Raw genomic sequence first — 24,475 nt, 5'->3', positions numbered from 1 at the left:
ACTTACCCACATCATACAAGCGCGCTAACCTCGGGGAGAGAGTAATCTAATATATTCTCACACAATTTAAACTGATTTCAATAAAAAAAGAATTAGACGGAAGCAAACGGCGGAGAGAGCAGATGTTGCAGCGTTTGTGACACCCCAAAGAACAAGCTGATAGAGGTGGATGGCACAGCAGGCACTTCCAGCCAGGCGGGAGGGCAGAGCAGGGCAGGCAGCTCCTGGCTATGGGCTGCACTGTCCATTGGGATCCCACACACACACTCAGGGGATCCTGCAAACAGCACTTGTTTGGTAAATACCGGCATCGTTATAAATATTCTATAAGCCCAAGGACTGCAGCGCATTAAATAATGATAAAGCCCTGCTTCCCAGGCAGGCACCACTCCGTGCTGGTGCCCTGGAAGAGGTGTTTAAAATAGGACGTCAGCGAGGGCTGGCAGAGATATTTGTCGTGGGGCTGATGAATAGTTTGCGAAGCACTCGATACCATGAGGGTGGATCAATTCATCACAGCTCGGCTCAGACTCAATGGTAACTAATGTACAGCCGCTCCTATTGCATTCCTTTGTTAAGGAACTCCTGTCGTTACACCAGGCGTGCTGTTCTTTTTGCACTGGACAAAACTAATGTAGAAAAGGTGTCCAAGTCCAGCTCAGTTTTGGCAGCTCACTCTCAGACACACCAATTTCCATCAGTTAAAGGTGTGGTTACAAAATATGATGACAGCTGAGCAGTCCCCATGCACAGAACATCCATGGTACCAATCCCTCACTGCCAAGTCCAGTCACTAACCGGGTCAGACCGACAGTGAGGCAGTGTCAGCAGGTTTATTAAAAGCTGTTTTTGCTGTAAGAGGGACCAGGTTTATGTTATCATAAATTGTCAACAGTTGGTCAGATCCCCACAGCGAGCAGATCAATATGCAGCAGAGGGGAGAAAGTGCTGAGGAAGGAAAAGCAATGCTCTAATTAGAACCAAATTTAAGAGTCCAGAGGTAGCGATGACAGTGCCTAATACCTTATAATTTATCAACAGCCTCCAATTCTTGGTGTCACTCAGCTTAGAGGCAGCAGTGCAGAACACAGGGTGCAATGCAGCTTACATGCTATGGGGTTGCACCCCAGCTTGCTCAGGCCCTGCAGACTTTGGGGCCAGGCCATGGGGCCACCAGCCCTCAGGCACAGTACTGTACCCAGCACCAGGATCCTATGCAACGCTCACCCTCCCCAGCACAGCTCAAGCCCAGCCCAGGGTCAAAACCACCCATAACAGGCACAGAACCCTCACCTGCCCACCTCATTTCTCAACTCCTCATAAACAAGGAGCAATAAAATTGATTCACTCGAAGCTCTGAGTTCTCACATATTTTCCAGTTGCCCCCACCAACCTCCCAGCAAGATGAAGGGAAGTGCAGTCTCCCTGTTTAATAAGTGGCCACAAAAAGCCTTCGGGATTGGAGAAATATCAGCAAATATAATAAACAAAAATATATTAACTCTAATCCTGCAAAGCCCTCGGCAATATTAATATCTGTTTAATGTAATCACCTATAAATAAGTGATGACCCCACGATTTGGTATGACATCTGTCAGCCCCATTTCCATACAAGTAATTATGCTCCCTAATAACTAATATAAGCCCAGATCCTTTACACTAGCAAACAGCTGGTGTAACATACGGCCTCTGTGCACTAGAATCCATGCTGGGCTCCATCCCCACGGTGCTCAGCAGCCCTCAGGATGATGCCAGCACTGTGCAGAGCCGGGGCTGCTGTACCCCATGCAGTGTTGTGCAACTACAGGCAGAAAGCAGCAAGATTTAGGAACAAGGCACATCCCAAGGACACAGGGTGCAGGGCTGCCCCAACCCCAAAGGACAATGCTGAGGGACAGCCAGAGTGGACTGAAAAACACTCGCTCATGCAGGAGGCCTAGTAATAAATTTATTGTATTTTATTACATTTCCCCCCCCCTTTTTTTTTTCCACTGAATTCCAATTCCTCATATTCCCACTCTTCTTTCTGAAAGAAAATGATTTTTCAACATAAAAATAGAAATTCTGCATATTAAAAGTGCATACACCTCGAATAATAAAACATACAAATAAATAATAAAAGGCATTGACACAGTCTCATGCACTTGTCCTCAAATAATTTAAAATTTATGGTACAATGTTCAATCCCAAGTAAAGACAGCCTGCTCTCCAGATTGCTGTACAGTTCAAAAACATTAAAATACAGAAGAGAATATCAAAGGTGTGGGCAAACCCCACGTCCCAGGATCGGCGTACAGTGATGTGACATGCAGTTCAGAACCATAAGATATTCCAGTGTAAAATCTGACGCTGCGTCCCAGAGGAGAAACTACATTTGTAACAGGACTTAAAATTCAATTTTAACCAATGGTGAGGCACAGTTGGTGAGCAAATCTGTACAAATTAATACTTGGAAGGCCACAAGAAAATAATGTAGCCGCTTGTAGCCTGTATTCCCTTGTGTCACCCTACCCAAGGCAATGTAGCACCTAAAAGAATATTTGCTTATTGCACTGCACTAATGCCATACAACACTAACGCTAACCTTCTGGCAGCACGCTGTGCTGCAGGGCCTAGAGTGAAACAGGATTGGTGTTTACACTTAGTTTTAATCTGTGTCTTTAAAATAAAGAAACCACTATCTGCAGATAAACTGAGTGCTATCGCCTTGAAATAAACAGAAGACTTCCTAAACCTTTAGGCCTAAGATAGATACTGTGCAAGTCTTCACGTACCTTTATTTGACAAAGTAAAGCTCCTAATAGTAGATGCTTCATGGTGCTTTTGTTAAGGAAACCACGTAGTAGTGCTTTCATCTCACCACAGATTAAAACTAAATTTCAGTTCCCTCCACAGGTAACGTTGGATGCCGCCAAATTGTTTCTGATCAGGAGGCAATGACAAAGATAGAAAGAAAGATGACAGCAAAACCAATTGGAATGTCACTTCCCACCCCTCTCTGCAGTGGCTGAGCCCTGGGCACAGCCCATGGGGGGGGGCACGGCTCTGCCCCACAGCCCCTTCTCACCACCCAGAGTGTGTCAGCAAAGGTACACAAAGCAGCAGGCTACATATAGTACGCTGACCAGGACTGCCCTGTTTTAAAACAAACAAACAAAAGAAAAACCCCCAAAAAATCACACAAAGAAAAAAAAAAAAAAAAAAAAAAGGAAAAGGAATAAAGGAAAACAATACAATACAGAAAACCAGTTTGTTCTCATTTCAACATCTCAAATTCCTTTGATATTACGCTGCACTCCAGCCTTGTCAGTTATCCCGAATTCTGCAAAGGAAAGAATCAAAGATGTGCAAATAAAGCAGGAAACCAGGTACATGCTCCTATGTGCCAACATGGCGCTGCACCAAGGAACAGAAGCACAGAGTCAAAGCATGCTCTGGTGCCCACCGAGCAGCTCTGGGTACTGAAAGCACGGACTGTGGTTCGTATTAGATGCTTGCATAGATAATAAGTGCATGCATTTGAGTACAGCAAGAGAACTGCCATGCAAAACTGCCTTTGTTACTGAGAAAAAATGGTTGACCATGCTCAAGTTTCAGCTTTGGAAAGCAAACAACTCTGCAGCTAGGAAGGATGAGGGCACTTGCAGTGGAATAAGTGTGTTGTCATTAAGCTGCTAATTTTCTATCCTAAGCATTTTTGTTTGCTTGTTTTTTAACTTAGCCATTTTTGATAAGTTCCAAAGGGTTAACAATTTATACACCCAAAGTGAGACATTTACAGTTTACCAAGAACTGCAGGCACCAAATTGTCTATCAAACGCGATTAATACAAATAAAAGGTGCCCCTTCAATACACATCATCGTCAAAAATGTGCTTATAATTTTGTACACTACTAAACACGATCCAAAAGACAAAGCCCAAAAAGGGTAAAAAATAACTTCTGTAGGTGACTCCAGCAGAGCTCTGGCACTGGGCAGAGGTTTACCCTCCACCACTGGTGCAACCATGGTTTTAACAGCAATCAGGCGTGGTTTTACACCCATTGGGAACACTGCTGCTTCCTGGGCTCACATCCCTCAGCCCTCTCCTATGTGAGGAAGCTCCCACGCTGTTGGGGATCTGTGACACTGAGGAGCAGAGGATGCAGAGTGGCAGCAGGCAGCTACTTCCCAAACTGCTGTTGTTACTGAATCGACACAGCCAAGAAAGCAGGGACTGAATCTTCCAGGTCCTGTATCTTCCAGGTCCTGTACAGCCAAGCTTTGCACGTTGTCCCTGATGTGTGCCTTATATTCAACAGGAACTACAGCACACCCTGCTACATCAAAGCACTTTGCTTGAGGACAGCCAAAGTCAAGCCCTCCTGAGCCAGAAAAACGTGCTCTAAGACAACAGATCAATGGGAAGGAGAGGGCACTGTCAGCATCAGCTACTCAGCCCACCCTATACTTGTTCACAGCACAATGACTCGGTGCACTACAGCTTGTTTCCAAAGGGACAGGCAGAGATCCAAACAGGCAGCGTGCAGAGAGCAACCAGTGCTGGAGCTGGCAGCGAGTGCCATCAGGAAGTACAGTAAGCACAGAGAGAAGAGCTGGATGACTTCTCACAGCAGTGCGGAGATTGGACTGTTTCTAACCTCAGCTACAGGAACGCTTGGCACCACGACCTCTCTTTGTCCAACTGGCAGCTCTCATGACCGCTCTCGTGCCCCAAATACAGACATACTAACCGGCACTCAGCAGAACACCAGCTTGGACATGGCTTCAAGTTTCCTTCAGCACAGGCATCAGCAGAAGATACCTCAAAAACCACACAACCAGCTCCCAGTTTCAACTTCTCCAGTGAAAAATGGATGACATGAAAAGAAAAACGTCACTTGATAAACATAACCTTTCACAAACGTCCCATGGTGAAGTGCACAGAAAACTAGGCTCTGTCTTATTAAAAGATATCAAACCAAGTTAGCAGTAGCTTCTGGAATTACATTCTTGCTAGAGGAGTTGTTACAAGAGAAGAGCCAACACGATGCGAGATCTTAATACAGATAAAATCTTAAATACTTCAATATTGACATTACAGGGAGTAATTTAAGTACCACAATGTGAAGCAAGTCCTATCTGATCTGCTGGATACAACAAAAAGTAATCCAAGAATAATCCCAGTTATACACAGAAGAAGCAAGTAATGCAATCATTGCTTCTTGTTGCTGTACTAAATGAGAAGGAAACAATGCAAGGGAGAAGAAATAGATCAAGACAGTTGTGTTTAGGCTTAAAAATAGTCCAGGGCACAGAGTCCAACACGTTGTATAAACACGCAGGCCACTGGCATTGCTTCTGTGCTGCACAAAGGTAGGCCCTGCAGAGCACAGCTGGGATGGAGCAGAGGCTGTGCTGCAGGTGGGCTCATGGCCACACACCAGCAGAGCTCTGTGGCACCCCAGGCCAACTCCTCAGCTCCAAGGTGACAGCCACCTCAACCTGAGCATACTGAGCTCCAAAGCAGTGAGCTGGGTAAGAGGAGGATCAGGGAGCAGCCATGTGCCCAATGGCCCGAGGTGAGGCTCCTTGCAGGGACCCAACAGCAGCTCAGAGTGCAGGTGGAAGAGGCCAGCTGAAAGAAGTGCTGGTTTTGAGGGCCACTCACCGCAGTGCCAACAGAGATGTGCCAGCAGGGCTGCCCACAGCTCAGCCTGGAGAAGCTTTGCCCTATGAGGCAGACAAGCAAACAACAGGCTGCTGCTGTACATAAAGGATATGCAGAGCATTAATAAAAACTCATTCAATTACCCAAAAAAAAAAAAAGAAAAAAAGGTTATACCACACATATATAAAAGGACTTGAAGAATCCACTTCCTAGAGTGTGAGGACTCTCCCCTTTCAGAAGGGCATGTAAACAAGGACATCACAAATGCAGTGCTTTACCCCTGACAGAGCCCACCGTGACCACAAGGCCCAGCAGTGCTTCACCCCAGTGCCAGGCAGGGAGGAGCGCAGCAGAGCTCTGCAGCACGACTGCTCCTCCTCAGCACTCAGGCACCTACAGCCCACACGGGACAGCTTGTTCAGGGCACGGTCAGAGCAGGCAAAGAAGGTGAGACAACGCTTTGCTTATCTAAGTATTACTCCTATAAACAGCGGATGCCACGTTCACGCTACAATTAAGCATCTAAGCACAGAAGCTTCTTCTCAGGAGGTACAGTGGTGTTCTGTACGGCACCACTGCCATTCAGACACTAAGACAGCTGTCTCCCATGGCACTGTAACAACCTCCACCCTGTACTCTCACAGGTACAAGCCGGTGACCAGCTGCTGCTCAGTGGCTTCCATCATTTAGTATAGGATTTTGGAAGATAGAAAGCAATTAAAGAGGACAGGCCAGAGATTGTCTTAGGTATGGAGAAAGTAAAACTCTCCACAGACACAGCAATAACAGAAAAAAAGAAAGCAGATTACATTTTATGAAAGAAATCTTTCTGCTGTTGGAATGCAAGAATGGTATCTATTACAAAGACATATATAGGCAGACACACAGGTACCTTTCTGTCCATCCACTAATGCTAGTCCCTCCTATACTGGCTGAGTATATACCTGAGAAACAACATTAGTGTTTGAGATATTGCCCTTTAGAAAGCTTGAAAATGGAAGGGAGTAGGGAGAAAGGGCTGAGAGAGAGCGTAAGCAGCGGCAGTCTCTCCTGTCCGGTTTCCTTCTCATCCTCCCAGCACAGAACAAGGCTGCAATCCAACGTGGAAACAGCCTGCTCAGAAAATGACCTAAGGAATATCAGTTCACAGTCCTACAAAGCACGCCAGTGTCAGTACAACTGGGTTTCAGACTTCGAGCCTGAAAAAAGTTGCTGCATTTTCTACAGAGAGACTCCTGTACAAGTGCTATGGGACAGCTGCGTTCACGTTTGACGATGACTCCAGCCTACTTGCATCAGTGCTGGCTGCCTGTGGCTATTTGGTTTGATGGCAGAATCAAAAGGCGCTTTAACAACTTGCAGTTAACTTCTCCTCAAAACATACATTAGGCACATGAACAAAACAAAACAAAACAAAAAAGAGCTCAGAATAAATTAGCTTCTCAGCAGAAAAGACACCTGGATTGCAGCATTTCACTGAGGTTCCATAGAAGGCCGTACAGACACCTGCATGCTGGAAGGTAACCTTTTCAGTGGCTTGTCTGCAGCTTGCTTGCCACTGGAAGGAGGAGACCGAGCTCCGGGATCTAGCAGGGAAGACTTGGACTTGCGGCTGGATAGCAGAGAATGTTTGTTGGGTGCGGCATCTTTTGGGACAAGTTTTTCTTTTGCAGTAACGTTGGCATTGGTTTGAGAGGCTGGTGGGACACCACCCTTCTCAGATTTGTCCTCCAGCACGTTTTTGCTGGCTGATTTGGAGCTGCCACCCACTGCCTTTTTCGAGAGCATCGTTGTCTTTCCCAGGTCAGCTGACCTACGGGTCTCCTTCTGCCTTAAGGCTGATTTGAAGAAAGACAATCCTTTCTCTTCTGATTTGCTGTCTCTCTTCAAACCAGAACGCATACCAACATTTGGAGACCGCAGGTTTGCCATGGAGGAGCTCCGCATGTGCTTGCTGTCTACTGCTCTGCTGTCACTCCTGGAGTGGCTGATCCGTGGGGAACTTGTTCTTGAACTGCTGGTAACACTCGTTTTATCCGACCCCAGGCTTACTTTAGAGCCCTCCCTGCTGAGGCTTCGCTCTGAAGTCCGGCTCTTCCCAGCAGAAGAGCCCTTAGTCAATGAGCCTGATGTGGCCTTCTTGGCAGCTGTGGAGGATGGAGAGGAACCTGACTTTTGTTTCTGTTGAGTCAATGGGACAGCCGCCTCAGCAGACTTGGTGCTATGGTCTTTCCTAGCCTGGGTGGGTGCAGGAGACCCATGTCGCCCAGTGGCCCTAGAGGCATCGGTCTTACTCCTCGACCGGGAAACCTTCTGGGAACTCTTGAGGGGAGGAGGAGAAGAGCGAGACACTTTAGACTCTTGGGTAGATAAGACTGTCCTTCCTTTCCTCAAACTTCTGTCTCCCTCAGAAACTCCCTTGGAGCTGTGAGCCTTCTTTGGGGTTCCCTCTGCTTTCTCTGGAGCTAGTCCTGTCCCACTGGGGGCTTTCACCTCCTTGACTGGAGAGCTATCCACAGAATCACTCTGATCAACAAAGGCAATTTGATTGTTGTTATCAAAAGGGTCCAAAGCAGGGTGGTTCCTGTCTGGCTGTTCAGAACTCTTACCAAGCCCATCTGAAAGATCTGAGCTCGACGTCCTTACAACAGGCTCTTCCCTGAATGCCCCTTCCATGACAGCTAAGGGGGCCCTGCGAGCCGCCTTGTGCTCTCTCCGGCCACCATCACAGGGCTCCAGGTAGCTGCTAGAGAGATTCCTCAAGCTGCCAAAGCAAGAGGTGGAGACTTTATCATCAGCAGCCTCCCCGATCTTCTCCAGGGTGGAAGCAGAAGTGTGTACAGGGGAATCTCCAGAGAAGCGCGACGGAGAGTTGGAGCGCATCTGCAGTTTTGCAGAGAGTGACCATGAGGGTCTGACACCGTTCTCACTCACAGCCAGTGGGCTGGTGACAGAAGATCTGGATGACAAGCTCTGACGCTGGACACTTCTTACAAAGGGCCGAGTTGAAAAACCTCCTGCAGAGCAAGAAAGCAATGCCATCAGTACTAAAGCCAAGCCTGCAGTCAGTTTATGTCACCCATCCACAAATGCAACTTCACAGAATGGTTGAGTTGGAAGAAACTTTAAAGTCTCCTCAGCCAGCCACTGGCTGGTTACCCTCCACCAACTCAGGCTGCCCAGATCTCCATCCATGGTGATGGGGTGGGGCACCAACAGCTCTGGGCTGCTACCTCTGAGGAAAGAATTTCCTTCCAACATCTAATCTAAATCTCCCCTCTTTAAAACCATTCCCTAAAAGAGTCAGACAGAGACATCTACACCACACACCTGTCTCTTCATGCCTGCTTCAGGCACAATTGTCTTGCACAAAAGCTAAAGGATTCAACATGTGCTAACCTCCCCCCAGCTGCTAATGGAACTGTCCCCTATAGGCAACTTGGAGTTGAAAGACTGGCAGCCTGAGAGTTTTTCTTTTCTTGACCCAGGTCACCCTCCCCGTGCACCTCAGCATTGATACACACCGTCATCCTCACTCCTTTCTCCAGTCAGCTCCACTGATTCTGAGAGCGAAGCCAGAGACGTACGCCGTGATGAGGCTGCAGAAGCAATGCTGGGCTGCTTGCTGCCAGGAAGACGGCTAACCCAGTGCTCACAGAGTGAGGAGCTCGTGGAGCCTGCAAGGAACAGGGCAGAGACATCAGGCCAGGAGCATGAAGCTGCAAAACACGTGAACCCCTAGGAAGATCAGCGTCAGGTATGTACTGCACCAGCTTCAATAGGCTCTGGGACTGTCTCATGTAGCCACAGTGATAAATCTCTATTCACACATAGTTATGGTCACAAACAAGAGATAATTATACTTGTCCCAGCATGTTGTGAATTAAAAGGATTAACATCGCAGCATACAGGCAGAGGACAGTCCTTGAGCTGCCACAGGAAAATGTGCAAATCCTTTTCTTCCCAAAGGCAAGTCACCAAACCTTTACCTCCCCCTGCTCACCCCAGGTTCCAAACCAATACATTCAGCTGCCAGCTGCACTGCTAGTGCAAATGAACCAGGCCCATTGCTATAGCATAGTGGTTTCTATGCAGGCAGCTCTGAGCACATGGCAGCAGAAGGGGCTCCCGCATGTCCACAGCTCACGTGTCATAATTAGCCAAGAGAGGGTGGGGGGTCAGAACACGTGGAAAGCTGCCCATGTCTCCCATGCGTAGCAGAGGACTCATACCAGCTCGCTGTGAACTCTGAGTCAGAGCTGAGCAGAGAAATTATTCAGTTCTATGCAGAACAAATGATAACCATTTCCTGACAGAGCCAACAGGGCTTACCTGCCACAGAGCTGTTAGCAGACCACGATGGGATTGCTGTGCGTCTCTGGTAGAAAAGAATATACGCTGTCTGCTTGCAGACTTCATTTTCAGAGAGCTGCTGAACATCACTGTCATCAAAGCAGTACCACTGGCCATCAACCGAGTTTTTGCAATATGCTGAGAGAAACATTACCATTACTTTCCTCACTCCTACTACTCTCTCGTTTGCTGTATGATAAGGTTGTGCTTTAATTATGTGCTCTGATGGACTCAGAGGAGAATGAAAGGAATGGATTTATTCATGTAACACATCCTCTTCCAGCCTGACTAGCAAGAAGGAAGCCTGAGACAACCAGAATGCAACAAGCAGCTCTCATTTCAGGATGGCCTTTTCTCAGTATTGCTGCTCAGAACAGAACACCACTTGGGGTGGCTTCAGTCATTTCTTGTTCTGTTATTTGTGGCAGGCTGCTTCCATCAGTGAATCTCCTCCTGCCTGAGCCCACCCAAGACAATGTGGCCCAGAGGCATCCATCTGAAGTCAAAACCAAACACGTACATTTTCTGTGCTGAAGACATTCAGATCCTATAACCATCACAGAGCTATCGAAAAATGCAAAGAGGGATACATATGTGGGCTGTGCACACAGGCTATGTGCAAATACTTTATATATAATAGTTGCTTGCAACTATAGAAGTCAGAAAGAACATTTTTGAAACATGGTGACATTACTCCCAAGGGAAAATTTTGCAGAAAAGAATGTACAGTAGGATCTACAGGGTCTAAAGGCATTGTTCCATTTCCCGGAGTCATAAAAGTTACCCTTCCAGTATTAAATAGCAAGCCCTTATGAGCTGTGTTAGGTCATTTTGTCAAAGAAGAGAAAGAAGCCACAGAATAGAATAGAAAAGATAACTGTTTTCTTTCTGAAAGGACATAATATTGCAGGAAACTTGCCTGTATAGTGTCCCCCTTGCATGGTGCCGTGATGATTGCAGACTGCATACAGGTCATAGATATAGTCCTCAGGATCCCTCCCAAGACCATAAGGTCGCCTCCAGGGTGACCAGTGGGATGGCAGACTCCAGCTGCTCTGACTGCGCTTAACAACGTGAGGGGTCATGTCCAAACCGCTCAAGGGAAATTTAACCATGTTTTGAAGTTTCATCCTTCGGTCTCCTTCCTGTGCGAAGAGAGGACAGCATGAACTGCAGTGACAGCAAGGCCAGCATCCTTGGGGAAAACAAAAGCCAGGAGAGAAATGCACAGGAACAAGCAGAGCTGCTGAAGAGGTGCTCTTGTCAGGTCACTCTGTGGCTAAACAAGCAGTCCTCCAGCATCACTGCAGACATCCTTACCTGCCTAAACCTTTTGAGGTGTATGATGAGAACATCAGGTAAGGTCCAGAGGCTCAGTGTAATGCTACCCTGCTGTAACTGCTTGCAGTGTGGGCATCGCCATGCATCATCTGGGGCAAGCTACAAGAAAGAGGCATGAGCTGGTATTAGTTTCCAAATTCCAAGGCAGCAGCCACTGCTTCTTCACTGGCCAAGGCTCAGCACAGGCACTGATCCACAAATCCCAACTACCTCCAGCCATTCATCAAGCTTCAGGGTTCCCGGTGATGCCTTTCAAAATAACAAGGCAGAATTCACCTATAGCTGCTGTGCATGTTAATTACTTCCACTTTTCAAAGACCACAGTCCCTTAGAAATGAACAAAAAACAAACGAAGCTCTGAGTAGAGTTATCCTCACGAGAAAACCAGCAGCAGAAAAGGCAACTGAACAAAAGGAATGCTGGCATACTTCAAATTGCATCTCTGATACCATGCTGCCCTCTGAGAATCCTTTTACTCCTTATGTGCCAATAGCCCAGGCTTACAAGCTACAGAAACTTGCATTGTCAAAGACACACATGCATGTTCCAAGCAAGTTCCAGATCAGACCCATCTCGAACCTGCCCTGTGGTACACTATTGCTTCTGCCCATTTCACCTCCTCGCATCAAGAGCTGAGCTGGAGGAGGAGAGCAGCCAGTCCCTGGGTGGCTGTGCAGCAGGACCCTGCTCAGCACAGGCTGCCTTGAGCCTGCTGCTGCCTCACTCAGCACTGGGAGAGCATAACTGTTCCAACACAGAGCAGCACATTCCCACAAAGATGCCACAATGTTTTAATCCTTTATCTGTATGCCAGAAAAAGACACTGCTGTTTCACAGGAGGAAACAGGAGCTTGTTCTTCTATTCTGCAGTGATAAAAATCAAGGGTGGAGAAGGAACAGTACTGCCCTCAGCTTTCTCCTCACTGCAGAAAAACTGCTAGCAGGACTGCTAACTAGTGCTGTGTTAACAAATTTATTCTCCTGCCTCAACAAATCAGTACTTGCAGAAAACAGCTACACTGCTGAGTATGCCATTCAGGCAGCACACAGACCAACCAGACATACAGTGACATGGCTGCCGTACAGTCTGGTCCTACCTGCTCCTCTTTGGTGTACAGTTGGAAACACTGAGATAAAGTGCAGGTCTGAGGTTGGTGATGAAGCTCTCTCTGCTGGCGGACGCTTTCAGAGTCTGGAATATACTCATCCTCTGTGTTCACAAACAAGCTGCAGAGATACAACACATTTTTACCAGCAGAGCCACCTGCTTTCCCCTTCTGCCACTGAGCTTTTGTGGAAATACAAGTAGAATTAGCACCCTTTTCCTGGATTTGCCTTTTTACATATGAGCAAGAACTGCCTGGAAACAGATCCCACCAGAGGAACATAACTGAACACAGGAACAAACAGCTTTGGTAGAAAAAGCTGCTCACTGCCCACAGAATCTCTCAAGTGAATATAATTCCTGAAGGAAGGAGCCACAAGTGAGACACAGGCTCTATAATTCAGACACCCCCCCCCCCCCCCAGCTACAGAGCAAAGGGCTCCATAAGCCAGAGCAAGCCCAGCACACACAACCCTTGCCTGCCCCCCACCAACAGCAGCCAGGGCATGGATGCAGGTTCTGAGGTCTGGTGCGTGCTGGGAGATCCCAGTTTATACAGTGCCACAAGCCAGAGGTCAACACACTTCACAGCTTTCTATTTCATACTTACAAATCTTTCGTTTCTTTGTCCCATTCTACAACCAATTTCACATGAGCAGTTCCCCCCTGTCCACACGACTTCAACGCCCTGGAGAAGAAAAGACAAGTTAGAGCACCTTGGAATCTGACACCTACATTATCTTCCATATGTATATAACTTCTTTCCCTTTGCCCTTTGCCTTCCCCATTGCCATCCAGATCAAGTTTAAAAGGAATTCACACAGCAAAAAGCTTGGCAAAGAGAGAACTGTATTTACTTAAGTACTTAGTTCTGGAAATGAATGTGTGTTTATTTATGGAACATACACCTAAAAAAAAGAAACAATCTTCTGAAGATCAGTCAAGGAAAAAAAAAAAAAGCCTGTGGGGGATGCTTACATTCTCTTCTCCATTTGCAAAGAAGACAGAGTCCAGATGGCAAGGCACACTACTGAGCAATCCTGACAACTCCTTGAGGATGCCCAGCCACTCCTCTGCTCCTGGTTCACCCACACACATCCACACCGGGACTGCCCCCTTCCATGCGGCTGCACTTCAGCTCCCAGCTGACAAACCTCTCCGCACCCTGGAGGAGCAGCACCACCTACCTTTCCACTGTTGGATGGCAGAGGGGCCGCTCCTCCTGAGGTAGCAAATACGTTATGCCCACAACACTGACCACTCGCAAGCTGAATGGGCAGACCTGCAGCAAGACAGCAGAAGCCATGTAAACAACTCCAACACAAGTTACCTTGCTCCCAACTTGGACAGACACTGAATTTAACTCAAAGCAGGTTTTCCATAAGAGTATCCAAGTTCCAATTATGCGAGGCAGCTAGAAGAAGGGTACAGACAGCAGTTGATGTTCCATACCCAGACCACCACTGCAGTGACCAGACATCTGCCCCCTCACATCACTGCTCAGAGAGCTCTCAGCAGAAACACGCAACCACTAAGCAAATTCCACACTTTCCTTACGGCAAGCACCACCAGTCAGGGGATTTCTAGTGCTGACAGCAGCACTCATTTTTCAAGTGCCTCTTGGGGGTAGGGAAGGATGCAAGGCATGTAATTTCTTCACCTGACCAATCTACTCTTACTTGGAATACTCAGCAACTAGCACAGGTGACTTGGACATTATTGCACAAACAAATATGGGAAAGCATCAGCACAGCACGTGCATTGCTTGCAGTAAACAGGTTTCCTGGTCAGGTCATCACACAGCACAGGACACGCCATAGAAACTGAGCCATATGCCTCACCTGCAAGCAGGCTGCAGGCCGCAGGAAATACTGCATCTTCTCCAAGATCTCCTTCTGCAGAATATCCCAAGCAATTGTTTTTTCCAAATGCAACACAAAGGGCAAGCCAAACCTAGACAATGGAGGAGCGTTTGAGGAAGAAATTACAAGATTGTTCTTTTCAGTAACCCAGTCCCCAAACTAGGACAGTGTCACTCTGCTCCTACAGAAACTCCTCAGAAACAAGGCATTCAGCACAGCCTTGCCAAGGTCACTTCTCTTTCCCCCACCCCTGAATGCACTTGTGTTTTCACTACTCAGTGAGGAAAACACAGGTCATTCAGGAAACAGCCACAACAGTCAGCCTGACGGGGAAGCTGGCACTCACCTTCTGCTCTGCTGTCCAGTGCACGCTCTGTTACACACCAGCAAGACAATCTTGTCACTTGCTCCTTGTCTAGTAGAGGACTGTTCCAGTTTTCCAGACACCACTGTTCCTTGAGAGTACGATACTGTTCGTGACTGTTCAGTGCTGTATTTTAAGTTATTCAGGTTATTGTTCACATGTATTCCTGAAGAAGTAGTAGAAATAAATTACTTCATTATATCATTTACAATGTGCATCCCTCTGGGAAACCTTCCTTGGGCATCAGGGAGCAGGTCACTATGGAAGAGAAACTCACCATCTTTATTCGACTAACACAAAGGCTTCAAAGAGCAATTACTTTTCATGGTGACTACTACTCTACAGAGAAAAATTAGATGCAAGTGCTCACCTAACTGATTTTTCACAGTAATTTGTGCAAATACTCATAGCTTGTCTGCCCGCATGAAAAGCTGAAGTGACAGAAACTCTACTTGTTACATTCAATAGGAAAATTTACCTTTGATTACCCTCTGTCCACCCAGGATGCAATTACTCCCTTTCTCTGAGAGGGAGATAGAAAAACCGCATTTCTTGAGCTTTAATAGAGAAAAGTGCTTGCTCATTCCTGAGCCTGTTCATTCATCATTGACAATCTGATTTTAAATAACATGATTTTGGTGGCTTGATCTGGTCCTTAGAAGACCTTTAAACGAAAACTAAGCAGATATCAAATTAAGCCAGCCAGGCCTGCAGAACAAGCCCAGGAAGAGGAAGAAAGTCACGTACATCGCTTCTTGATAACCTCCCAGCTGGCACCACCATTACACCTACTGGAATGAGACTGGACAAAGCCAGAGCCTAAATCAATACACCAGAGAAGTGACTATTTGTAGGACATAAATTATTGAGTGAGTTCTCTTCCAAAAATCAAACCTCTCTCATCTAATCACTTGGGGTGGGCACAAACCAGTGCTTTCCACTTACCTCTCTGACTAAGGATACCCTCAGGCCTAAAGATTTCCGGGGTCTCAAAGGCAAAAATGCAGTCACTTTCATGAATTGTGTCCAGGTCATCAGTGTCACAGAAGGAACGATGAAACCCATCATAGTACATCTCCGTCAGCACAATCTAGAGCCAGCAGAAGCAAAAACCCATGAAGCCACCATCACCCAGTCCTGCTGAGCTGCCCCATCCCTCTCTCAGCACAGGCTGCCTGCTGCAGAGTGCATTCTTCAAAGTCTCATGTGCTGGCCCAGAGCAAGGAGTAGAGAAGAGGGCTGTGGGAGAGTAGAAGCCAAAGCAATGGCAGCATGCGGGGGGTTTGGTGGGATCTGACAGCCTTCTTGGAACTCCTCCTGTGCCCATAGGCACCTGACAGTTCCCCGATAAATAAAAACCACAGGGTTATTGGGCAGCACAGCACAAAGTCTGTGCAGGAGGTGATCCTAACACCTAGATTTTGAGAAGTCAGCCCACAGGAAAAAGCAGGATCCAGGATATCACCACACTGCTATGGATTGCAAATTGCAATTCTACACATCCAACACTGCTTGCACACGGGATGAATGCCACGGTATTGGCCTCTTTTGGCAGGAGAGCTCAGGCAAGACCAGTCCTTACCTGCTCGGTGGGTATCTTGGTTTCTGAGGACACAGCCTCCCGCAGCCTGGCCACCGTCCCAGCGATGGGTACTGCCACCCCAATGCGCATGCAATGGGAGCACTTCCCCTGGTACACCACAGTGACGTACAGTGGCCTGCAGAAAGCACAAACAGCTCAGAGGACCTCAGGCACAGGCTTTACAGCACCCAAAGGGGAATTAGCCTGACCAGAGTCTCATTGCAATGTGGGAAACAGACAACATACACTTCAAGACACTGTTACATACCGCGTGTGAGGCAATGGAATCGGCAGAGAGATGCAAAGAAAAGGGTCAAAGGTGTTGCTCTGCTTCTGGCAATGAGGGCACGTCAGAGAGGACCTGGTACAAACACCAATAACAGGACAGTTATACATCCTTTCATTGGGAATGGATAAATCATACATCATAAATAACCATCCTCATGTGTCACACTTTTCTTCCTCTATACAAAGTGGCTCAGCACAGAAACAGAACAGACATAATTGCTGTAAGAGAAGGATACTGAATTTCTAGATAATTTCAAAGTAATTAGCCTCAAAGTTCATCACAGGGCATGCGAGGAAAAGACTTCACTCAAGACACTGAACTGGGCTTTGAGTAAGCATCACTCCAAGATTAATAATTCACCCACAGCAGCTCCAACATGAAAGACCTGAAAGGATTTTTTCTTTGAAGAGAGGTGAAGTGATGGGAAGGAAACTGTGACATTCAGTACTGCAGGAGCAAAGATCTCTTACTCAGAAGGGGACAACTCCCAACACACCTCCTTCCAAATCAACCTGCACCTAACACTGGCAGTGTTTTACACTAGACATAAGGCAAGAACTGGGGAGAATGCCCAGTAATTCAAGTTCCTATAGCGACACAGATACAGGACATTGAGGAACACTGGAATTAGTTCTGCACTAGTTCTGAAATTAGAAAGCTCACTTCCCAGAAGTATGAGAAACTCATGGGAAATAACCTGAAGGGACACTGAAAGATTCAGCTCAGGATACCCAAGTGCCAGATAACAAGAACTCTGCAAGGTGCCTGGGATCCATCTGCAACTCCCCAGCGGTCTCCAGGCATCTCTGCACCTTGCTGCAGGCTCTTGCCTCTGAGCGGGCAGGGTGAGCTCCACAGCACTGAGCACCCCAGGCCTTTGCTCTGTTAAGCACTGCCTTGTTTTCAGGCTGCGTCATGGCAGGTGGCGAAGGGGTACATACTGTAGAATATACCATATTTGAAGTAATCAAACTCTTTCTCTCTCCCTTCTGGTGAAAGATCCTAGTGCAATTTTTATTCAGCAAAAATTCAGGAACATCTGTTAACAGTCCCAACTGTATTGTGAGCCAGCGTCATGGCACAATTAAACTGGGGTCACCAGTGCGTGCAGTAACGCCTCAGAATGTACAAATGTCCTACCTGTACTGGGCTTGAAAGAGTTCCTGCACGAAAGTACTACTGATGGGAAAGGCTGGTCCCTCAAGCAGCACATCATCCTCCAGCGGTGGCTAAAAGAAAAGAAGAAACCCCAGAAGCATAGCCAAGCGTGTAGGTGTGCATCAGCTGACTCCAGCACTCCTAGCCAAATCTGTGCCCTCCCTGACCAGAAACATCAGGAAAGCGTCCAAGATTTTTAAGCAGTGCTCTTTGCCCACACAGGTGGTCAGGGCCCCTGTGACCGCAGGACAGGCAGGGGTCTTGCACCAGATGCAAGGCTGGCAGCATTTACTCTGAGTGTCAGCATTCTCTAAGGGTTGCGTCAGGGATCCTGTGCCAGGGATTACTGAAACAGCTAGCTATATTCACAGGGCCAGAAACAAACAGCATTTGAACACAAGCTTTTGTCTCATTCGAACCAATGGAGTTCAGGCACCAACAGGCAGATTTGATTTGAAGAGAAAGATTGCATGCCAAGCGACAGCTGATCTCCCACGTAGGTTGTCAGCAGAATTCCTTACCTTGAGCGGAGGCATGCCGCTGTAATTCACCGCGTTGTTCAGATCCTCGTGGACTCTGTCTAGGAGCCAAAGCAGGAACTCCTGCGCGTCGTGCTGGGCATTCCCACGGTACTGCATGGCATTCTTGGACACAATGTTCTGCAGAGGAACAGAGACTGCATGCAGTAAGACAACTGGCACTACTCCGGATAAGCTTTCAGGAGTCTGAGGATGTAATTTACACTTGGATTTCCAGAAAAGCCATCTCAGGAGAAGAGCAGCACGCCCAAGGGATTTGCTCAAATCTGTTTTTCTTCCGGACGCAAATGGGAAGGGCTTGAAAATTCACCAGCAACAGAAATCTGCACTTCCACAGGCCAGCCCCTTCCCTGCAGCTCCAAGACACCTTCCACAATGCTGACAATTGTGCTGAGCCCCAGCCAGGACACACGAGCCTCTTCCTCCCCACACAGAAGCCAGGAGGCTCAGAGGCATCCTTCCCAACATGAGCAATCAGCATCAGGAGGTGCCTCATGTGCTGCAGCTCCCTGATCTCACTTTCACCTTCCCTACAGCACTGGGACAGACAGCTCTGTGTGCAGGTGGCATGGTACAGTCCCAGGGGACAGGAACCATGCACTACCACCAAGCACCCTGACTGAATGCCCTCCAAAGTAACAGGACATGATGGGCTGAACCTGGAAAGTTACAAACTGAGGAGAAAGTAACCTCTGCTGCAGGGAAAAACAAAAATCAGCTTTTCCTGCTTCTTCAGGGACGCAGGGAGCACTGAAGTGACACAATGCTGGCACCATCCACGTGCAGCACAAAGGCACAGCAGCCCTGCACCCTGGCAGCACCAGACACACTGCATGCCCACCACAAACCTCCTTCATTTCTCTAATCAGACTTCACAACAGATTTGAGAAGGGGATGGGCTGCTTGCTTTATCCCTCTAAAAATGGGGTCACCAGAAGGGAAGGGTGATGAGAAAGACAGGGAAGGACCGACAGACACATATTCTCTATCCTCTATAATCCGTCCACCTGCCTCAAGGCAGCAAAACAAGGGAAAACAGAAATAATCTGCTCTCATTACACATGTGCATGCCCTTCTGACACGGGATTTCCTGCCCCTGAAGGCACAAGGGCCAGGACCCTCCCAGCTCAAACACACCAACATGGTGCTAAAGCAGCGAGCAGTGTCCTGAGAACAGCCACTGTGCACAGAGCTGGCCATTCCACTTCAGACAGGGTTGAAGGTGAGAGCACCCTGAGTGCCAAGGAACTCTGGACTCCCAGCAAGGACTGATTTCTCACTGTCCCCTCCCAGCACCACTGGCACAGTTCTGGCAAAGACCTGGGTGCTGGATCCTGTGTGCACCAAGGGTTGCCTGCAGGTTGCAGTCTGCGCTCCCAAACCACTCCAGCACCAGCAGCGTGCTCCTATTATTCGTCCTGCTTCCTGCTGCCACTGCTACAAACAGATTTGTTCTTGTTTGAACCGTACAATAAAGCAACAGCAATTGAGACTGGCTGCAAATAAGGAGTTAAGAAGCAAATGGTTTAAACATGCATAAAAACACATTAAGAACAGCGCATCCACCAGACTCCTAGCCTTTAATCCCCTGCCCCTAATCTGGGCTGCAAGCAGAGGTGGCACATCCCACCAGGCTCCATCTCACAGGGCAATGCAGCTGCTCCAGCTGTGAGCAGCAGTGTGGGAATGGGCTCTGAGGCCCCACCACCCTCAGCCAGCAGGATGAGATCCTCCCAGCACTCAGACACCCTGAATGGAAGCAGCACTACTGGAAGAGAGAAAGGGGAAATTACAACTTGTGTTGATCGCAGATATACAGCCCCCTAATGCAAGCACCCCACAACCAAGTCCCTGTCTGTCCATAAAGCTGATTTACAGCAAAGATGCATTACCGTTTTTATCAGTCCAATGAAAGTTTAATCATCTATTGCTCTAAATAGATGCCATAAATAAAGCCAACCATAGCTGAACCACCAGACACTCCTTTGCTGCTGTGCTTCTTCCAGGTGGCAACTGAAGGGAAAATGTCAGCCTGCTGTTTTCCAGCGTGCCTCTGGTAGGAAGCAGCTGCTGAAAGGTCTGTAGACATGAATGGATGGAACTGGCTCATGACACAATGAAACAATGACACACGTGAGCAGGAAAAGAGCCTATTATTTGTCTGTCATCGAACATTGTGAAGTTGGGCTCAGGCAGAGATTGTGTTGTTTTTAAATCCCAGACAGCTTTGTGTTTGGGTAGCTTCTAAACAGACACCTCACGAAGAGGTCACACACAAACATGGCAACTTCCCCTCTCCAAGAGAGATTTCCTCTCCAGGGAAAGCAAAACCTGGGAAACAACAGCTCCAACCTGGCAGCCATCCACAGCCCTGAGGACAGTGCCAAGGCCACCATGGTTGGGGGTGTCGTGAACCAACTATGGGGGGCATGGACCCAATGCCAACACAGACCTGCTGCAGGGGGTAGAGCAGCCAGGAGAGCTGCCCAGGCACAGGGCAGTGGCACCACAGACACAGAAGGAACACGGGGACTGCAGCTGGAAGGATGGATGGGCAATGCCAACTGGGGCAAGCACCTTGAAACCCCATGGCACCCAGTTCTGCCTGCTCCAGGAACACAGAAAACATGGGGCCAGGTCACAGCTGGGGGGGCCAAGCACCACTGCCCTCCTCTCTCAGAGCAGGGGGCCAAGGACTGGTTGTGTCCATAGGACACAACATAGCTCCACAGGTTGCAGACATTCAGATCCCACAGATATGAAACACAACCAATGGGCCACTCATCCCAGGTGCAATATTTACACCAAGAGCTTTCCAAAACACCAGCACTGTGACACTAAGTTACACACTGCTATTATTGTTACTGGTAGCACGGGTTTATAAAGGAAAAAAAAAATAGAAATGACAATATTTACTTGGCACAATAATCCCTGCTCCACTAACAGGGATTTGCTTTGGGTCCAGTTCTAATTCTGATAATCCAACTCCATCCCATTCCTATGGCTGGGCTGTATTTGCTGTACACACTACAGGCTGTTTCATCTTGTAGGGCAGGAAAAGAAACCGGGACAGCACGAGTACAGCAGGGCCCTGGAGAACGTCACAGAGCTCCAGTGTGCAGCCAGCCTAGTGATGAGGAAAGCCTCAAAACAGCAAATAACTTCACCATCCACAGGAGATCACAACTCCAGGAAAGACAAAGGCAGAGGATCTGGGTACAGGGTATACAATTTTCAAGCCCAGTAAGTTTCAATAGAAGCTCTCCCCCCGCAGCCCCTCCATTCCTGGCACAAAGGGCACTCTGTCCCTGCAGCTGATGGACAAAGCGGGACAGAGCCCTGCAAACAACGAGCCCCAAGCACGGCTACTGCTGACACAATGCGTGTTTGCTGCTATTGTCACATCATCACAAAGGGAAAAAGGAAGCGCAGGCTGCAATATTGGTCCCAGTTATGAAAGCAGCGGTTCTGTTTAGGCAGGAAAATAAAAACCACTGCACACCAGGAGAAAGAGGTTGCTCAAACAACTGTAAAAGAGCACAAGGCCAGAGGGGAGGTGACCCCAAACTGCACCTGCCTCCTCCACCACAGTGCAGAACATCCCCTCCTGGGAAACCCATAGAGGAAACAGCCCCACAGCCCCTTTCCCATCAACCCCAAAGGTCTCCATCCTGAATGGCCCAGAGAAGCCTTCCATCAAAGCACCATCTTCCCTACCCCAAGAACAGAGCCTACAGATGTCAGAACAAGCCAAGAGATAATACTTATCCTGTATCCTAAAAGGCGCTTAGCACCTGCAGATAAGCACTCAGAGATCAGGAACTGTCTTTACCCCATTATACCCAGCACCACAATAAAAATCCCCCGCTCCTACTGCTTAGCACTGCCTAAAGAGCTTTGCCAGCAGCAAATAAACATGAGCGTCAGTAAGCACTGCTATAGGAGTGAAAGTGCAGAACGACTCCTAAAAACACTTCTATTTCAAACAGAAAAGAAACAGGCTTTGAAGGACGTTCTCAGGGGGAAAACAGCAGTGAAAGCATCAGCCTTCACCTTCCTTACGTGTGAGCCTCTTGTTTACACCTTTATATAAACCATGCTAACCTGATGAAGAAAGTTTTAATTAAGAACAGTGAATGTAATAGCAGGCTCGTGCTACTTAACTGTCTTCATAGGCATTCATTTACTACTGAAACTGACCCCAGTGAGGAAGCAGCCACACGCTCACCTCAAAGCTGAGGCTGCTCTGAGCTCACTCTGGGCACAGCCCTGGGGCCCACCTGCACCACACTCCCAGTACCAGCTTTGAGGCCCGGTGGCGGTGCCTGATGGCTCCAGATCCCCAGCACGGACCAGGCACGCAGTCATTTACTGTCAGCGATGATGGCCAGCAGGCAAAGTAAATTCCATGATTAGAAGAACTTGGAACGCAGCCTGAGCTGAATGCATGGCTCTGTTTCCCTTCTCGTTCTGCCACTCCTATCCAAGCAACTCTACTCCAAGCCCGCACATAGGGCTTCTTCACCTCAGGGCTGCTCTGCTCTCCTCTTTATCATCTGTATTGGTAAAAGGCAGCTTTGCCTCCTCAAGCCTCCCATCACTACATGAGAAATTCACCACTGCTTCTGTCAGGGAGCCCTCACAAGTTGGGGAGCAGTTCTAGCAGAGCCAAAAGGGAGGTGGCAGCACCTCATGCTCCCCACCAGATGTTGGGCCTCGTTTTTCCTACAGCATCCCAAGGTGTCTGTGACCCACAGCTGCACAGAGTGCACCTGCTACAGGGCTCATCTGGGACAGTGTGCTAGACACAACCAGGGACAGAGCCCTCAGTGCCCCAGCAGCACCATGGGGGGACGGAGGGGGTCAGGCCCCCCTCCCATGCCAGCAGTCCTATACAGCAGCGAGCTGCAGCCGGGCACCACAGCATAACAGGCATGAAACAGCAAAACGGGCACCTCCAGCATCAGGCACAAAGCTGCTGGTGGCTTCACTGTGCAGTGGAAAGCAACAGGCTGTGTGCTGCACCGAGACCGGGGCTTCTGCTCCTCCTGAGGGGTGGGCAGCCACCAACACTCCTCGTTGTGCACCCAGAGCAGCAACAAACCTTCCACGTCCAACGTTGTGAGCGCCCAGCTGGCTGCGGGACACGGAGCAGCGTGGGGGAGAACCTGTTTATTAGTGTCAGCCTAAACACGGCCCTGGCACGTGGGAAGCAGCGCGAAGCCACCGGGCCTCCACCATAGAACCCTATTGCCGGCCGTGCAGCTCCGGCCGTACAGCTCCCATCGCACACGGCAGCGGCCCGGCCAGGCCCAAACCTCGAGCCGTGCCCAGGCCCGAGGCCCACCGAGCGGACCCGCAGGGCCGGGCCGCAGGTCCCCGCTCCCATCCCGGCTCACCTTGAAGTCCCGGCTGTGCTGCGGGGTGTATTCCAGCGTCCACAGCGCCCGCACCAGCTGCGCCAGCTGCTCCGTCACCTCTCCGGGCGCCGGGGGCGGCGGGCCGGGCTCCGCGGGGCCGCGGAACTGCTCGAGAGCCAGGAACTCTGCGAACAGCTCGGTGTTACTGAGGCACTGCAGGATGGCGTTCATGAAGCAGGTGTTGCCGTGGTTGCGCAGCCCCGCCACGCCGGGCACCGCCTCGGATCCGCGCTCCGGTGCCGGGGGCTCGGGGCGGCCCGGCGGGAGGCAGCTGCTCAGGCCGCCGGCGGCTCGAGGCGGGGGCAGGCGCGGGGCCTGCGGACCGCGGGGCTCGGGCTCGCTGCTGTAATGCGACAGCGTGGACAGGGTCTTCAGCACGCGGCTCATGAAGCCGCCGAGCGACCGCCCCGGAGCTGCGGACGGGGAGGAGGAGGAGGAGGCGGCGGATGGAGCCGGGGACGGGGCCGCGCCGCCGCCCGCCGCCCTCCCGCGGAAGAGCCGCTTGCTGAAGGAGCGCTTCTCCTTGGCGCTGCCCGCCGGCCCGGGGCCGCTCACCCGCGACATGACCGGGCGGCGCCGCGCGCATCCCCACCGCCCGCCCGGCCAGGCCCGCTCCGCTCCGGGCGGCCCGACACCTCACGGCGCCGCCATGCGGCGGGCGGGGCGGGGCGAGGGGTCACGTGTCCGCGCCGCCATCCCCGCACCGGGCTGACGCCGCCGCCGCCACCTTTAGTGAGGGCGGGGAGGAACCCGCGGCCGCACGGTCCCCACCCCCAGCCGGATGGCGGCGCTCGGAGCCCGCGGAGCCGCGA

The 24,475-nt window shown here is 49.4% G+C and overlaps 1 protein-coding gene across 1 annotated transcript; it reads right to left on the bottom strand.

The window, feature by feature from the left end:
- Nucleotides 1–1,926: 1,926 nt before the first annotated feature.
- Nucleotides 1,927–24,349, bottom strand: USP31 (ubiquitin specific peptidase 31). The gene is made up of 16 exons (XM_015876953.3): nt 23,643–24,349; nt 18,226–18,363; nt 17,687–17,775; nt 16,526–16,618; nt 16,258–16,393; nt 15,621–15,765; nt 14,658–14,841; nt 14,291–14,402; nt 13,637–13,731; nt 13,060–13,137; nt 12,442–12,571; nt 11,324–11,443; nt 10,923–11,148; nt 9,983–10,141; nt 9,175–9,327; nt 1,927–8,667 (listed from the first exon to the last, which is right to left on the bottom strand). The coding sequence occupies exons 1-16, from the start codon at nt 24,225–24,227 to the stop codon at nt 7,124–7,126; spliced, it is 3,987 nt and encodes a 1,328-aa protein (XP_015732439.2). The 5' UTR covers nt 24,228–24,349; the 3' UTR covers nt 1,927–7,123.
- Between the last annotated feature and the right edge of the window lie 126 nt (nt 24,350–24,475).

The sequence above is a fragment of the Coturnix japonica genome, chromosome 13 (assembly GCF_054131305.1).
Source record: "Coturnix japonica strain WE chromosome 13, WE-NBRP24, whole genome shotgun sequence".
Taxonomy (NCBI): Eukaryota; Metazoa; Chordata; class Aves; order Galliformes; family Phasianidae; genus Coturnix; species Coturnix japonica.
Note: the sequence above shows the minus strand (reverse complement) of the source record. Positions and strands in the feature narration are given on the sequence as shown.